Below are 17,371 nucleotides of genomic sequence, written 5' to 3'. Positions count from 1 at the left end.
TTTTTAATCCCATATAAGCGAGTGTGCCTGAAGCTTTGTTTTAATCTGACTTTACCCAGATGGATGCTAAATCTGACAATATTTAGCCACCATGGTTGCCCTCTGTGGCTGCTGTGAGCCAAAGGTGCCTTGTCAGGTCACAGTGGAAAAGTAGGACCTTGGATAGTTCAAGCAGCAGACTCCTCTGGGCCTCAGATGACTTTCCAGGCTTTAGGAAAAGAAGAAGGCAATCAAAATGGAAATTTTACTGCTTTGAAACTACATTTGAATCTCAAAAGAGTTCTTCTTGGCCTCATCTTTCACTTTGATAATGAATCATAGCTGCCCTCTTTCCAATTGAGCTTTTATCCAACACTGTCACTGCACTGCCATACACACCCTATCTCCCTCACACACACAAACACACAAACAAACCGAGCTTCGTCACCATCCACCTGAGTCACAGAAGATAATCTCTCTGGTTGATGAAGTCACAGGCAGCCCCGTCACTGTACTGCATGTTTACATGACTGCATGTACACAATCTACTGTAAATATGTCATACAGTGGGTTCCATTGCTCAGAGGGTTTGTGTTAGGCAGCATGTCTGCGTGATGACTCCAGTATGTGTGGGTAGTGTTGAGAGTGGAGTCACCAGTGAAGACAGAAGCGGAGACTCTTCAGGGTGCCACTTGGAAAGTAAAACACCATTATGTCTCGATTCTGAGCCCACCCACAGCATGCTCATGTTAAAGCACTTTAAAGCTGGAAGCCTGATAGCACAGACATGTTATTAAAGAGACAGAACCATATCGGGAACATTTTTCTAACCCATGTTTTACTCGAGATGTGACCCAGATTGAAAAAGTTTCATATCATATCACTTTGGTCAGTGTTTTCTCACCCCACCAGGGGATCTCCGCTGACATAACACATAAAGGTCAGCCCACTAATCAGGGGGAGTTCTCAGCCTGTGAACACTTTATTTCACATGAGGCTTGTCTGTGAAAATGATCCATAAAGGTTATTACAGATGGGCCTGGGAACTTGAGTTTTTAACAGGAAGTTTTTGGTATAAACTAAGGCAGCTCAAAGGTTCCCAGGTGGAAAAAGTCAAAATACAAATTGCTATTATAATTTAGATATGCTCTAGATACTAGATGCAGGTAAATGTAATGCCCTGTGGCCAGAATTGGCAGAGGAAAGACTTGATGGTTTTGGAATATATGAAGGAGGGTGTAGCTTTTAAACTTGTGACTGTATTTCCAGTTACCACTTATAACACTTTTACAATTTTTCCTACCGGTAAAGACCGCCTCCATTCATATTAGACCAAAGTAATCAAGAAATAGATAAACAATTAAATGACAGAGAAGTTCCTGTTTGTTTGTTTGTTTATTTTTCAATGGGGCCACAATTAAAATAAATAAATACAAATTTTCTGTGAATTAATAAAAACTTTTGTAATCACAGCATCATCTGGGCATCGAGAGAAAAGAATCCATGCTGTAATTTAGCACATTTATTTATTTGTTGGTAGATTTTTTTCATTTACTACAGCAGTATTTCATAAAGAATATAATTTAGGATAATAATATAGAAAAACTGTGAGGGTTTAAATGTGTATTTAAACATCTTTACACTGACAGAAAGGAGAGTTTTGCTGGTTTAGCCCACTTAAGATGAAAGTGGGCTGTATGTGGTCCATGATGTAAAATGAGTTACATATCTGCAGGGTCTTGATTTTTGGAAGTTTTGGGCAAATTTTCTAGATTTTTAATTTTGTGCATGTGTGTTCTTGATTTGTCAGGTGATTTAGCTTTTTAGCTTTTGTTTAATGGTACCTTGGTGAGCTATTTTGATTTGTGGTATTCTATTTTAGGCCCCAGTTACTCAAGACAAACCTTGTGATTGGTTGGCAATCCCCTGGTAAACACGTGCTGCTAGGGAGAAATGTGTATTTCCCCAAGTGGTTGGCAAATGGTTGATGGAGGCTGACGTTAGGTGAAGTCGGCCACAAAGAGGCTTATGGCACTGCACTAAAAACCTTGCTTTTGCTTTTGTTGCTAGCTGATAGCGAACTACACAAGCTAGAAACAGGGACCCTTGCCTTCAAAGTAAAAGTTGCACCTTTTGACAAACATTAGTTGTTGCAACTTTTACAGTCTGTTTCTGATTTCATCACACTTTTTGCACTTTTCACTACTGCTCTTGAGCAGTTGTTACTGTTTACAGACAAGACATTTTCTATGCAAGCTAGGGGAAGTTACATCAGTGACCAAAGTGATTGCAAGAATGTCTTTTTATGTGGCACCTTCTTTGCGATGGGGTTCACCTTGTGACAGCCAGAAACCACTCCCCGCGCAGTCAAAGGGACTGCCAGGGAGTCGCCAAATAGTTTCTAGGCCCGCGTGACTGAGGCAACATTGAGCAACACCACTTTATGTGTTGCTATTTAGGTTTTCAGTTTATATTGCTTAGGTTGGTTTAACACAGGAAGTTATCTACTTTTAGGATAAATAAAATAAATCTGATCTTATATAAGCAGGGTTTTTTTTGTTTTGTTTTTTATCTTGTGAGCACCAAAATTAAACTTGTGGCTCTACCTATTCATGTAGATAAGAGCTTTAAGGTGACCGCACAAATAACTGTGCATATGCGTTGCAAAATAGCTGATAAGTGGTGAGATTTGCTTCTAAGAGGACTTGTGTCTGACCCTTCTAAAGGGATGAAGAGTATGGCCATCTTAACCACTGCTGTACTGCCTTTCAGCATTTTTTTTTATCTCTCTTTTGTCCACTAAATGTCTCACTGTGTATATTTTAAGTTTCAAGCTACTGAATGAAAGGAAATTTCCAGAGTCTAAATTATATTTTGAAGGTTCTTACTCCATTTCAGAGTGATTAGTGGTTTTAGTATGGCAATCCAGTATAACATTGAGTAGCTGGGCAGACACTGAAATTTCTGTTTCTTCTCTGTCAATAGCCCTATTAGCACAGGGCCAACATTGTCTGGGGACCACTAGTCATTTGTAATAATTGTGGAGGTTAATTCTGTAAAAATCTGACATGTCCATAATTTGTAAATCTCGTTCCTTGAGCTTCTCATGTATACTGAAGTTTTGCATATTGGAAGACCTTGTTGTTAATGTTAGTGGAAGAACAAATCTCTTATCAGCTTCCATTCAAATGATTGTTCCCGGGGTAAAACCGCTGAAATCCAAAATGCATCTCATTTGTTCCGATGAATGACGAACACACCACCATCTATTTTGTGCCTCTGTCCGCATTTCCATCTGAATGATATGGAGCTATTCTTAGATCTGTGGGAGGATAGATGGGCACCATTTAGGTTTTCACTTTCAAAGCCTTCTTCTCTCCTCGTTGCTGTAAGCCATTTTCAGTCGACCATTTGTTGGTGCACTGCGAAACGCGCAGGCTAATGCTAATTATGTGCACAAAGCCTACTGTAAATGGTGGCTTTGGAGTTCTTGAGAAAAGGATTTTGACAATGAAAATGGCTTCATGACATGCATTGCTTTTCAGTGAATAGGACCTCATTAATATTCAGCTGAGCATCTGTTTCATAAAGCAGATTTGAATCTTTCTGGCTGGGTGTGATCCTTATCTTTAGCCACTTTTGGAAACTTGTGACTCCTGTATGTGATATGATGAGCTGTCATGAGAATGTGTTTATCTAAATGCATCTCTAAACTGTATGGAGTCAGGAGGTGCAGTCATTTTTAGCCTTTTCCTAACCTCTGTTAAGACCATTTTTCTCGTAAGAATTTATAGGTCTTGGTCATGACAGTAAGGTTAGCTGCATCATGAGGTGCTCCACCTTTCCTCCTTACTACTCCCACAGCCTTTCGTTGTATCTGGAAATTCTACAATTTTGCAATTCTTGTGTATTTGTCACTGCTGTTCAGCTTGTAACAATGAGAGAATGTGGAAAATATTTCTCATCTGGGGAGATGTGAATGATGTGATGGAATGTAATTGCCATATAATTTGTGAGAAGATGACAGTAATGTCAGTAAGAAAGAAAAGCTACTTCTTAGTTATCCCCGCTTTCTTGTCTATTCCCAACTGACTGTCCAGTAAAGGATGAAAATGCCCAAAAAATTAGAATAGATTAGAAAAAGAATATGTCCCTTAACACCAGCTAGACTTTACATTTGAGCTGACTAGCTCTGAGTTGCAGCCCTGTCTTATCAATGCTGTAAACTTGTGTACCACCACCAAAGGACACCTTGTGTACAACCGAGACAAAATGGCATTATGTTACGCCCTGGAAATAACAGCTTGTTGATGTCTGCATCAGTCACGCTTAACTTGATAAACTACCACTTCTGCATCACTTTTAGAAGGACATAACGACCTTTCTAAATGTCCTGTGACTGCTCTGCTATAATGAGGGATGAACTAAAAATAGACAACAAATCCCCTCTCTATGTATCTTTAAAAAAGCATTAAAAGTCAATAAGCAGATTCTTAAGACCTTTAACCCATCCTCAGGGTATTCCCTCTGTTTTCCCCCAGATCAGGAAAAAAAAACTGAGGGAGTGACTACTCTAGTTGGTTAGTCACTGGAGAGCTGCAGCAGCAGATTTCCTGATTAAGCAAGCATGAGCTAATCACTAATGGAGCTGTGGTGCAGGATTAAATCAGGAGGACGTCAAAATAATGATTGAACAAGTGAAGGAGAATGAAGAGGATGCCACAGGCTCGATTTGCTCTTTTTTTTGTGTGCGTGTGAGACAATTTCAGGTGCACAGGAGCAAATAATTTTGTGCTTCATACTGGTTAACCTTCTGTAACGTGAAGTGGTCACATGTAGCTTGTTTCAAAGTCTTCACTTTATTTGAACTTCAATTGAAATGTGTTTTTGGATTTAAAATAATATGAAAAATATGTAACACGATAAATAATGTGCAGCTTTAATGTGAATTTCCAAACTGACTGTTATTTTTTTCTTTTCCCATCAGTGCTCTGGGAGGCTCCTCAGCACTACATATACCAGCATTTCCCAGTGGAGGATGCTTAATTGATTATGTCCCTCAAGTGTGTCAGTTACTCACCAACAAGGTAAAAGTGTTCACCACACACCCCATTAGTGCTGCTAGATGTTCTTTGTGTGTATTGTTTTACATTATTCGTAACCCTTAATGTCTTTGTATTTTAAGATCAAAATTCCATACTCTGTGCGTGGGTGTGTGACAGGTGTATGACTCATTTATTGCATATTTGTAAGGCTTAGTGCAGCAACGCATTCATCCACCGATGTCAAGCTGTGTGTACATGTGTGTGCATGTGTGTGTGTTCATGCACGTGTGTCTGGCATCTGCCAGCGTGGGCGTACTGGCCAACCTCCATAGGCTGTCTGAGGGCTCCTTGGCCTCCGCAGGTTGACAAGTAGATATGCAGCGTGGACGCGATGTAATGCCACTTCCCTCAAGGCAAATGCCCATCCCCCCACAGCCTCTCAGACAAGCGCACAAATAATGCACACAGGCATACCCTCTATCTCTTCCTGTTCACCTGGAATCTCACCAGCATACTATCTGGAACCTTTACATCCTTTGATGACCCCCATGTCTTCAGTTGTTTAAGTCACAGCTGCCCATCCCACTTCCCTGAAAGAGGTCACAGCCTTTGCTTGGAAATGGAGTCTTATTCATAATGTAATTATCGCTTTTTTAGAAAGGAAGTTTAAAATAGCTTAGGGCAAGACATTTGTTGTTTTACTTTACCCAAGCAGCGACCTTCTGAAGCCAAAAAATAAAGCCAGTGTGAAACTGCAATTCCTCTAAAATACACTAAAGAACAACAGTAAACAAGTTTACAGCCTGGTACTAAAGCGCTTTTACTATAGTGTATAGTTAATTTTCCCATCATAACAACTGAATATTTAAATTATTCACATGTTAAAATCCTATAATTATACAACATATAGGCTGCAGACACATGTAGCTGTAGATGGTAACTCTCTGCTTCAGTTAATTGGAATAACTGAACTGACACCTTGACCCTGTTCGTTCTAGCATCGCATTTTGGAAGATTTTAATGGAATAATCTGACATATAATATGGCTTTCCATGCAGCTAACTGTACAGACTGTCCAAGAAGGCTTTGTTCTAATTTTAATAAGTTCACGTCTAATATTTTATTATTAGTTTGTTACCTTACGGCAAAGAAGAATCTTGTTAGCTCTTCCACAGATATCACTTTTTATTCATTATTTGAACACATTTAAATCTGTTCAAATGCCGTGTGTAAGTGTTATTTTCTTCAAACATCGAATAAAACTAACATAAAATGTTATATGGCTTCATTAAAAATCACTTGATTCTGGAGGGATCAGGTGAATAATTTTAGATAAATGAAAGGATTAAAAATAAAGGGGGACCCAGAATAGATCCCTGGGGAATGCCATAAAACACGGGAGCAGTGGAGGAAAGAGGCATAAGAGATAAGAAAATGTTATAGGTGAAAAAAGAACCCAATTCCAAAACACATCAGTCAATACGAGCATTGTTTTTCCAACAACCACTTTGTGATTAGAAAACAGAGCTGTGTCTTATTCAAAATGGGCTGAAGTTGATAGCAGAGACACAAAGCACAATTTATATATATTGTCTGTAAATGTTTTCCACTTTTTAACTGAAGCCAACAATCATGGTAAAGGGGAAAAAATACATTGTTCTAACATCTCAGCTTCTCACAGTCTTTTCAAGGGCAAGCTGTGCTGTCATTTTATGTTTTTAACACATCACTTATTTACTCCCACTTATTCCAGATGTGAGGATTGTATCGAGCTATACTGTCACATACCTCAGCTGTGAGTGTGACAGCTGATTCCGCTGGTTGATGCCAGCACCTGGTGTCTGCATCGCTCAAAATATTGCTCATGAAAATCCACTTCTGAGCCTAATAGGCACTGTGAAATGTATACATGTGATTAACTCAATCAATTTCAATAAGATAATCTTTAGTTGCTGTTCGTATTTTTTAACACGATGGTGATAATTAGATTGAGAGACTGACACAGAGTATCTAATTATGGGAAGAGTGTAATAAAATGTTTCGAGTGTCTGCTTCAGCTCCACTCCCCATTTTTCAGGTGTCTCTTTACGTGTTAAAGATCATTGTTCATCTCTTGTGAGAGCACTAGTGTTTCTGCAAAAGGGCCTGTTCACATCTATTGCATTCTGTTTCAACATATATGTTAACAGGGTCATGATTACAACACACATTAATGGCTGCTATATACTGGCTAACCACAGCTTTTGTAATTGTCAACCTCCACACCATACCACACCCTGTGCTTCGTCATCTTGAATGTTCTTGAATTAAAAATTAAAGAAAAATACAACTTCTGTCATTTCTAAGGTTTTACATATCAGGAGATAATAGAAAGAATCTCGAACTTACCGAGTCTTAAAATAATTTAAATACAACCTCAGATGAACAGCAGCATATTGATATGTTAAACTATATCATTGTTTATGTAACATAAGCTAAAGAAGCATTGTGTGGGAAAACTAAGTACACCCCATGGTTCAGTAGGTTGTATGACTAACTTTAGAAGTAAAAACTTGAGGTAACGGTTTCCTTAATGACTTTATCAGTTTCTCATAGTGTTGAGGTTCAATTTTGGTGTTCTTTACAATTTCACTTTAGTTGGTTTAGGTTTCTGGGCATTTACTTATGTATTCTATGAGTAATATATGTAGCTCTTGGGGGTTTTTACTGATTCCTGAGCATTCCACAATGAAACGGGTGAATTGTCTGGAATGTCCCCCTCTGGAAATATTGGCAACTGTCAATATTTCTTTCAGTCAACTATGACTGTATCAAAAAAAAAAAAAAAACGTAACACAACAAAAACAGAACAAATTTCCATTTGATCACATTTATTGATTGATAGTCCTAAAACATGTAAGTAATACTTGAAAAGGTTTCATATACAAACTTTAACATTTTAGACATTGGCGAAGCGTAACTTTCAGGCACAGGATGAATGTGAACGTAAACATCAGTGCTTCAGTCCCAATAAAACTGTATTAACACTGAAACAGTAGCGGTAGCACTAGCCCAGAGAGTGCCCATCGCATGAATCATCAGGCTGATTAATCTACACAGTGACTTCTTCACTTTATACGAAGAAGAAAGAAATGAGCTGTGCGAGTACATTTCCCAGCAGCTTGAGTAGACGGCAAATTCAAGAGTGAGTCACGATATTTCTAATATGTGGACACGTTTTTATAAACTGTGCACACTTATTTCTGTCACTGACACATCATAATCAGATCTTAATTATTCCTAAGTGGAAATTAATGTATATGAGTGTATTGCCAAGCGATCATTTTTTATGTGCACCTTTTGTTGTTGTAGTTGGCCTGCGGGGTTATCTGGTAGGCCGCCATGGTTTGGGAGTGGTATTTGTGGATGCTCAGTGGATAGATTAAGGCTGGATGAACAACTTGTCATGTTTCTCATGGACTTCTTTAGCAGTTTTTACAATGAGGAGTCTTGCTGAGAGAGACCACTGCCATGGGGGGTAGCATTGCTTGATCTACAGCAATATGTAGGAGGGTAATCTAGTCAAAGTAACATCAATGTGAATCCCAGAACAAAAGGTTTCCCAATTTCCAGTTTGCCAAACCTGTTTTAGATAACTTTGTGTTTCATTTTTGCGCTCATTAAATTTTTGTTAGATTTTCAATAGATAAGAATATTGTTTTATCAAACTGTGTATTTATTCATCTTTAAGCTATTTTGCTGTAGGTTGGTTGGTAGTGGGGTTTTTCTCCTGTTTCATGTAATTTCCTATTGTGGTTTAGCCCATTTTAATTTAGTTTTTTGTATAAAAATATTATATTTAGTCTAGTTTTAACTGTTTCAGTTTTCATTTCTATTATTGGGCCATGGGTGATATTTGTCAGATGGTAAGACCTAAGAAGTTCAGAACAGAAGCCTAATGTAATGCAATACAACCACAAAAACCCGAATCACAGTGTAAAAACAAAGATTAAAAATAAGCCTTATCAGGCTGGCTATGTTGGCAAATTTGGCCCACCCAATTGGCTTTTATTGTGTAGTTTACAGGCTTTCACATCTAGTTTTATGTTAGCTGTAATAACAGCGGTTTGTAAATAAGTATTTGTGTGTGTATATTTAGATCTACTTGTGGAACTCGGGGAATCAAAAGTCATTGATGTTCAAAATCAATTTGCAGTCAAATATCAGATCAGTCACACTTTAAGAAAGCTGGGGGTGGTGTGAATGTGTGATAGGCAGAGAAGTGATTTCTTAATAATGCTGCAATAAGCACTTCCGGCGTTATTGCATCACTCTCCCCACAGACACCTGCACAAACACAATAAATGGATGTGCGGGTGTCATGGGTGCGGGCAGGTTTGAATACCTGCAAAACAAGATCACCTTTCTTGCATCACTCAAACCTCCAGGCAGCCAATGGAATGACTTGGCTGCGAGTCGTACATTGAGTGGGGGCAGGAAATCCTTTCTCAGTATGGGTGTGAAAGTGCAGTGATCCACACTTCCCTTAAAACACACATACACACGCACACAGAGTGTAACTACATAAACAGCTTATTGAGTATGTGGCCTTGCAGCTTTTGAGAAAGCTAAATTGCCGCCTCCACCGCTTCATGTAAACATAATTGAACAGGAGGCTGAGTCACAATGTGTGCCTGTCTTTATGAGTTCTTGCAGAGATCACACACATACCACTGTGTGTTTCAAAGATTACTACTTTCACAAAACGTTGTCATTCATACAAGGTTGATGAGTAATCACAAATATTCAGTAGCAGTGGGTAACACCATCTCCAGCTTAATCATGATACATCCTGTCCTCAAAGGAACCACGCACTTTTACTACAGGCTTTTGACTGCTTAGGGTTGAGACGAGTAATTGGTTGACTTTTTTTAGTCGTCAGATTTTACTGACACCAATATAACCTCGCGTAATAGTTGCACTGCTGGAGAAGAGGCTCAGTCTGTTTTGGTTCACCCTTCAAAATTATACTAGCTAAAAAAAAACAGAAACTTAAGTTTAAACAAAATTTATCGACCAACACTACAATAAATGTGCAGACAAGATGTTTAATATGAGGTATGACCTCCTCTGGCCATGTTGGAAGCACCTGTCACCTGTTTAGGCATGGACTCCACAGTAATTGCTCTCCATTCCTGGATGAGTGCAGCCTGCAGCTGTGCCACGGTCATTAATTGTGGCTGCCTCTGATGAATACATCGACCTAACATGTCCCAGGCATGTTCAGTAGGAGACATTTTGGGACTAAATGCTAGCCAAGGAAGTGTCTGGATTTGGTCCTGATTCCAGAAAGGCCAGCACTACTTTGGCAGTGCGGGGGTGGGCATTGTCAAGCTGAAACAGCTGCTAGGCGGAGTGATGCCGCAAGTACAGGTTGGAGCATCTCGTCTCAGTACCTCTGTGCAGTCAGGTTTCCACCAAGCAGAAGCGAATAAGAGATGGTGCTGTCGTGGGCAAGGCTGCAGCAACAGCTCGGGCACACATGCCAGAATCCAGCATGCCAGTACCACTCTCTCAGTGAACGTCAGTCAGTTGCAGCATTTTGTGCATACAATGTTTGTGTGTTCTGAGATCACTGGCTTGAGAATGCGGTAAACTAAACCACTCCTGTGGTGTACAAGTGAGTCCATTTATGTTCAGTAAACAAATTGCCAATCCCTCTATTGACTAAAAGCAGTCAACCAAAACTGAAAACGATTCACAGAATATGTTTGGGCTTTTCTGAGAGATTAAGGTGACGTTCTAAGAAATGGATTTAAAACAAATATTGAAAGCATTTTTCAGTAATGCAGTATTAACACAGAAGAAATAACAGCATTCACTATCTAGAAGCACTGTTTCACAGCACAGAGAGTCTGAAATATGTCACACAATTAGCCTTAAAGTGAGCACTGCAGCATTTTATATGAGAAACAGAAAAGGCTGTTTAGTCAGGAAAAGAACGTCACGTAGAGGCATTATATAAAAATGGAGACTAGAATGAGGAAATTGTGGAGGGTTTTTTCTTGTTACGTTTGACAGACTATGTCAAACTCTCTATGGCAGAGAGCTGTTAACAACGGCTTATTTAGTTCTCAAGTGGTAAGCTGAAGACTTCTGTGACATTTCAATACTCATGTACAAAGACTGCAAGTAATATTACTTTTTTGCTCAGAGTAAATAACACGTTCGCTTTTCTTAATGTTGGTCTCTCTCTGCCACGGCATTGTTTATCTTCTGGCTGCTCTGAAAAGTCTTTCCTCTCCTGCTCAGGCATCAAAGTCCAATACCAAATGCAGTTAATGCAAGTGATAAGACTAGGAGCAATAAAAACAATGTTGCTAATACGTAAGGAGAAAGCGTTGAAAACAGGTTATGGTTGAGGTTGAATGTTTATCTACCAGTCAACTGACGATGAGACAGCCTTATTTTGGTTTCTGTGCATCTTAATAAACATGAGCCCCAAAATCTATTGGTCATTCTATGCACCTCCAGCTACAGACTCAACAAATAATGCTTTACAAAACACTATGAGGCCAACTAAGATATCAGTGAGGTCGTTAAGCTCAAGATCAGGACTGTTTTTTCAAAGCGGGCAATCCAAACCATATACCGAAATGTTAATGGCTATCCTCTTATTTCTATATTAGGAACATTTTTTTTTATATTGGCCTGACCATAGGCCTTAGGTCATAGTTGTTGGAAGTCCAGCTTCACCAACCCACCAGACATCGCTGATGTTTTTTGACTTTGTTTAGATCCAGACTTGAAGCATTACTGTACCTTTTTTTTTTGGTTTATTTTTTAAGAAAAACTCCAGTTAGAGGATGGTGTATCATCTTTATATCCCATGTTTTGACCTACCTGACTTCTAATAACACCTGGCAGAGCAGCCACATAGAGATCAAATAATCTGGATGATTTTTGCTTTTGGGATCCCAAAGAGCACCTAAAATGCATTTTTGCATCATCTCAAAACAGTAGTCACACACCCATGATCCCTTTAATCATTCTTCCTGTCCATACCGAACAGAAAGCAAACTGAGCAGATTAGGAGATTGATTTAAAAGTTATTTTAAAGTTGTCTTAAACTGCCTTAAGCAGTTGCATTTTTAACAGATTGAGGTCTGTAGATTTTGTCCCACTTTGGGAAGGGATTTCTTCACACCCAGTATGGAAAGGATGAGTGATTACTACAACAAAATCTCTTAGAGTGTAAATATGGGCATGTGAGAATTTTTTGAGCCATTTCCACCCCGCAGTTTTGGTGCCAGGACCAGACTGTATCTGTTAATAAAACTCGACCTGCCGCTGCTATTTTGAGAAGGTCACCCATCACGGCACACTTAGCTCTCCAGAGCTACCCAGATGGCTAAAATTGAGAGGCCATCTAGTGCTACTGTGACTAAAACGGATGTAGATTTGTGGGGCTTCATTTTCTAGTCTGCTGACTGGTTGTTTAGGCTGTTATTCACTCTGATTAAGAACTCTGATTAGGAGGAAGTAAAGAAATCTCACTTTGATCTTCTACTGATGGCAGCAACTTTCTCTTTCTCTTTCCCAACCTTTAACGCTTACGGCTCTGAAGCTTTTTCAGGCTTCGGCCTGAAAGGTTTGAACATCCTGCTACGGCTGGGCGTAGCGATTAGAGCTTTAAATTACAATACGAGTGTTTTCGGAGCAGAATTTATCCTGCACAGCATCTTTTATTTCAAAAAATGACCAGATTCTGGTCATGCTGCTCAAGTGTCTGGCTTCCTGTTGTCTTCACCTGCCTTGTGCAACTTCAGCCCCTGTCAAAAATAAACCAGATGCCATGTCAAGTGACACGAAGCACAAAGATGCTTCTGGGATACTTCTGAAATGTGGAACGGCACGTTTGGTTAATTGTACTCATTGTCTTGAGTGGGCCCACTGCAGACAGGATGCGGCACAGTCATGCCTGGTGCATTCCCGGAGGTCATTCGGGCAGACCACTAAGTTAGATCGGCTGATCTCAATGACGGCCCATATCAACACAGGCCTTGATTATATTTTCCATTGTCAGTGGGTCAGCTTGGGTCCGAGTGATCTAAATTCCCTAAATTTCAGCCTGCGAACACAAGGAGTCTGTGCAGACGTCTGTGTGCCTGCCAATTTTTTGTGAATTTGCAGATCCATCCGCCAACACTTTACATAACAGTGCACTAGCTGCAGAATTCAAGTAGACTTTAAAGAAGTATAAAGAAGTATAACTGGAATGACTACTTGGCCATTGTGTCTCCAACTGTCTGTGTAACAGAGAATAACAGAGAATTATCAGGGTTTCATTTTTAAGACACTACCATTCTAGTACGCTATTGAGAAATATCACAAAGGACACACAATTTAAGTTCCTTCTTAGACATCTCACAAGTGCTGACTACTACAAACCGCTTTGTAGCCCACATCCACCCCAGCTCCTCCTTTTCACTTAATTAGCGTCACATCTTTTTTTCCTCTTGACTATTTTGTTCTATACTGGGGTCTTGTTCCTCTCTCCACCTCCAGCTTTCTACGTATACGTGTAAAAAAGTGGGGAGGTCCCAGATCGGAGTTTTGCAACCTAATTTAAATGATTACAGATTTTGATTGCTGTCGTCATCAACTGCTGTTAACTAAGGAAGAATGACCCCAAAACTGCCTAAAGAAAACCTATAATGTAAAATCATTTGGTAAATTGTCAGTTCATTAAACTTAAATAATAATTTTCCTGCTTGTAAGCACACAGGCCCAAAATACATAAAGGCGTCTGGAATTCTGAACTGTTTTGGGTCACCTTATTTTTTCCAGGGCCCTCTAACAACTTAAATAGAGGAAATAGCTGCACAAAATTTTCAGAGTGGAAAGGCACATTTAATCTCTGCTAAAAAACATCATTGAGATGGAGTCTAAAGTGAAAATGCATCATTTTTTTTTGCCCCAATGATGCTGGCGTAGAAGGTTTTTTTGACTTGTTGTTGACTGGTTGAAGCCTTATATGGACGTAATTGTGTGATTATGCATCTTTAATTAAATTAAAGCATGTCAGTAACGTATATATGACTTTCCCTTTATGTGATTGTCTTTCCCAGCCATCCCTGGTCATAAGTGAAGCTGGAAAAAAATATCTTGAAAAGGCTCTTTTTCTTTCTTTTGTGCAGAGGATGAGTCAGATAAGGGTTATCTGCTTTGATTGAGCCCACTGAATCCCTTCTGAACATTTCTCTTCATAAGTTGCAGCTCATGTTCAAACACAGTTTGCTGTTTCTGTATTTTCCTGTACTAAAGCCTTCACTTTACCCTGTCTAGGTGCAGTATGTCATCCAAGGCTATCACAAGAGGCGAGAGTACATCGCTGCTTTTCTCAGCCACTTTGGAACGTGAGTCATGAAGTGATCACAACACGTGTGCGGCGCTCATCAATTTGTTATTGGAGACGTGAATGTAATCGGTGTGTATGTGTTACAGGGGGGTGGTGGAGTATGATGCTGAGGGATTCACGAAACTCACCCTTCTACTCATGTGGAAAGATTTCTGCTTCTTAGTGCACGGTAATTTAATTTTTTTTTATATATAGCACCAGTTCACAATAACAGTTGTCTCAGGGCGATGTATACTGCAAGGTAAAGGCGTCATAATAATAAAGAGAGAAGAGGAGCGTCAGGTATTCATTCTTTTCTGTGTCTGCACTTTGTAGTGGACCTCCCGCTGTACTTCCCCAGAGACCAGCCCACCCTCACCTTCCAGTCTGTGTACCACTTCACTAACAGCGGTCAGCTCTACTCTCAGGTGCAGAAGTCATATCCTTACAGCCCACGCTGGGATGGCAACGAGATGGCAAAGAGGGCAAAGTATGTAGCACCTGCCTCGTAAAAATACACATTATTGTAATTATATGTTATGCGAATATGTTGAACATTTCATACACCGTTGAGGTGAAACTCAGTGGACGTACAATAATATATTAGACCTGTTACAGACAGAAAAAGTCATAGAAAAATGGCTTTTGGAAGAGAGTGTAATACTCTTAAAAGGAAAAAAAACATACAATTTCTCAGATATTCTCAGATATCAAATAGCTAAAAAATTTAATATTCTGGGAAATTAAGTCAGTTCATTTAAAAGGAAGAAAAGACACAATTGGATATTCTGACACTGTAAAGTTAAACATGGTACATTGTCCCCTGACTTAAAAATTAATTATTAATTTATGTGTTAAATAAGTAAATAAAGTATTTTTTTTTCTCATTTCAAAGTGTTTCAAAATGTTCCCAGAAATTTATGACTTATCATGTCATATAAACTAACAACTTCAATCTCAGAGAATATCTGAACCTGAATCTGGATTTTACCCCCCTTCCCAGATGTTATTTTTTTTCTTGCTGTGACCCTTTATTCCTATTATTCTACCTTGTAATGAAATCCAGCCTTTTTTCATTCTGGTCATTATCTACATTTCATTATCTTCAAAGTCCCTGTAAGCTTGTTTCATTCATTTATCAAAAGTGTTGTTAAAGCTTTAACTATGGTAGGGCAGGGCATTGTCATATGGACTGTGCAGCATATAGACCATCTATTGATATACAGATTTGACCCAACCCTCAGTACACATAAACTAGCCTGACCTTGTTTGAGTAAATGCAGTGTTTGCTCTTTGTATGGTAAAGGTTAATAACTACTGTAAATATTGAAAACAGAAGGCAACCCATAATCTCTTGGCTGAGCAAAGGTTCTGTAAAGGAAAACTAGTCGACGTGACACTGAGTCTCATATTTGTGGGCTTTTTGTCTTTGGATACTCGGTTGAATGATGGTGTCATTGTGACCGACTGCTTGACCTTCCTCAAGAGTCACCGACAGAGTTAAGTAAACATTCCAGACACACATCTTCAGGTATATCCAAAATGCAGGTGTTTGTTTTGATTTAGAAAGCTAAACTATTGATTTAGTCTTAGTGTAGTTTTTTGTCAGTGACATTACAGTTGCAGTTCATCCTCTAAGCAGTTTTAAATGCCACTTTGTGCATAGTTTCAGTGGTTATGGGTGTTATTCAGATCCATGTTAATGGAAAGGCCTCTGTGTACTCCTCCTCTGCAGTGATACAGCAGACAGACTCTCCTGCGTAAACCCAGTTATCATTTTCAAACAAATTGTTTGAACAGCTGAACTGTTACATCTCCTTTTAGCAATACTGCTGCATGGAGAGACGTGGCATTCAAAGAATCCTGAATAAAAATCTGTGTGAGACTTGACTGTTGTCCCGCCCCCATCGACAAAAAGCTATTCGGCAGCTTAACTGGCAAACGTACAAAAAAAGTTTCCTGGAACAGGCACATGGGAATCAAAAACCTTGACTGATTTAAGTTAGGCCGATCTCCTGTTCAAGATTATCTTCTTGGGCATGTCCAGACAGCTTCTGACGTGGCTGCTATTTTTACACTGCTCTCTGAAAGTGCCCCTCAGAGATGCGATTTCACCACAGACGTTAAACTGGTGCAGACAACAAGCATCAGCTTCACTTTCAAATTAATGTGAAGTTCTTTTGAAAGCTCCCTCTCAAGGCTACAGCTGAGCAGTTTTCAGGTGAAGAGTTCACAGTTTTCGAGCCTGAAGGCAGCTCGTTGGATCAGGAGCCGGAGCAGGAGCACGCTCGCTGTTGTTTCAACATTTACAAGGTTGTGCACCATGATTGCATCTGCTAGGTTGTGACATTCAGATGACGCGATCTTAACTGTGCTGGACAGCAATGTGCTATGAAATCGCAGAACACTGTCTTTACTCACCACATACTTACATTTAACCAGTTTGCTACCTCAAGACTTTGCCTACTTTCTGAAATCAATAATCAAGGTGAGTGATAATAATTGTGTTGCAGCGGAGGAGGTCAGAGGACGGTGTGCAAACATGTGAAGCGATTTTAATCAGATTTGACTGCTGATTCCACAATTTTTATGCCCCTGTAAACTGATCTCTGCATATGAATATGTGGAATCTGTTGGCAAGGAACAACATTTTTGGCAATAGAAGCCTTCTGGTCATGTTTGGGCAGGCTATGGTTGTGTGCAGGTACAACTCCTCCTGTAAAATAAACTGTAAAAGAAATATTAATGGAAACAGATAAGGCTGTAGTTCAACGAGAGGCTTACATATCCACTGGCTACTATGGAAGCTCTGAAAAATTGACCTTTGTCCTCAGAGTCAGGTTGACGATGGGTTTCCAAATTGATTGGCCAGTGACCAATGAAATAAAAGTTATCTCTGTGCCCTTTACGTTAAATAAGGAATTGGTCTTATTAAGCTAAAACCTAAATCCCCAGTGACATGAACAAG

General features: G+C 39.4%; 1 protein-coding gene across 1 annotated transcript in view; it reads left to right on the top strand.

Annotated features, from left to right (window-relative positions):
• The window catches only part of babam2 (BRISC and BRCA1 A complex member 2), a 113,862-nt gene that overhangs the window by 95,544 nt on the left and 947 nt on the right, over positions 1-17,371 (top strand). Inside the window, exons 8-11 of the mRNA XM_063498207.1 lie at positions 4,967-5,066; positions 14,352-14,422; positions 14,511-14,593; positions 14,740-14,893. Of these exons, the coding sequence (XP_063354277.1) occupies positions 4,967-5,066; positions 14,352-14,422; positions 14,511-14,593; positions 14,740-14,893 (408 nt within the window). The remainder of the gene's footprint in view (positions 1-4,966; positions 5,067-14,351; positions 14,423-14,510; positions 14,594-14,739; positions 14,894-17,371) is intronic.

This window comes from Pelmatolapia mariae, linkage group LG16_19 (genome assembly GCF_036321145.2).
Source record: "Pelmatolapia mariae isolate MD_Pm_ZW linkage group LG16_19, Pm_UMD_F_2, whole genome shotgun sequence".
In the NCBI taxonomy this organism is placed as follows: Eukaryota; Metazoa; Chordata; class Actinopteri; order Cichliformes; family Cichlidae; genus Pelmatolapia; species Pelmatolapia mariae.
Note: the sequence above shows the minus strand (reverse complement) of the source record. Positions and strands in the feature narration are given on the sequence as shown.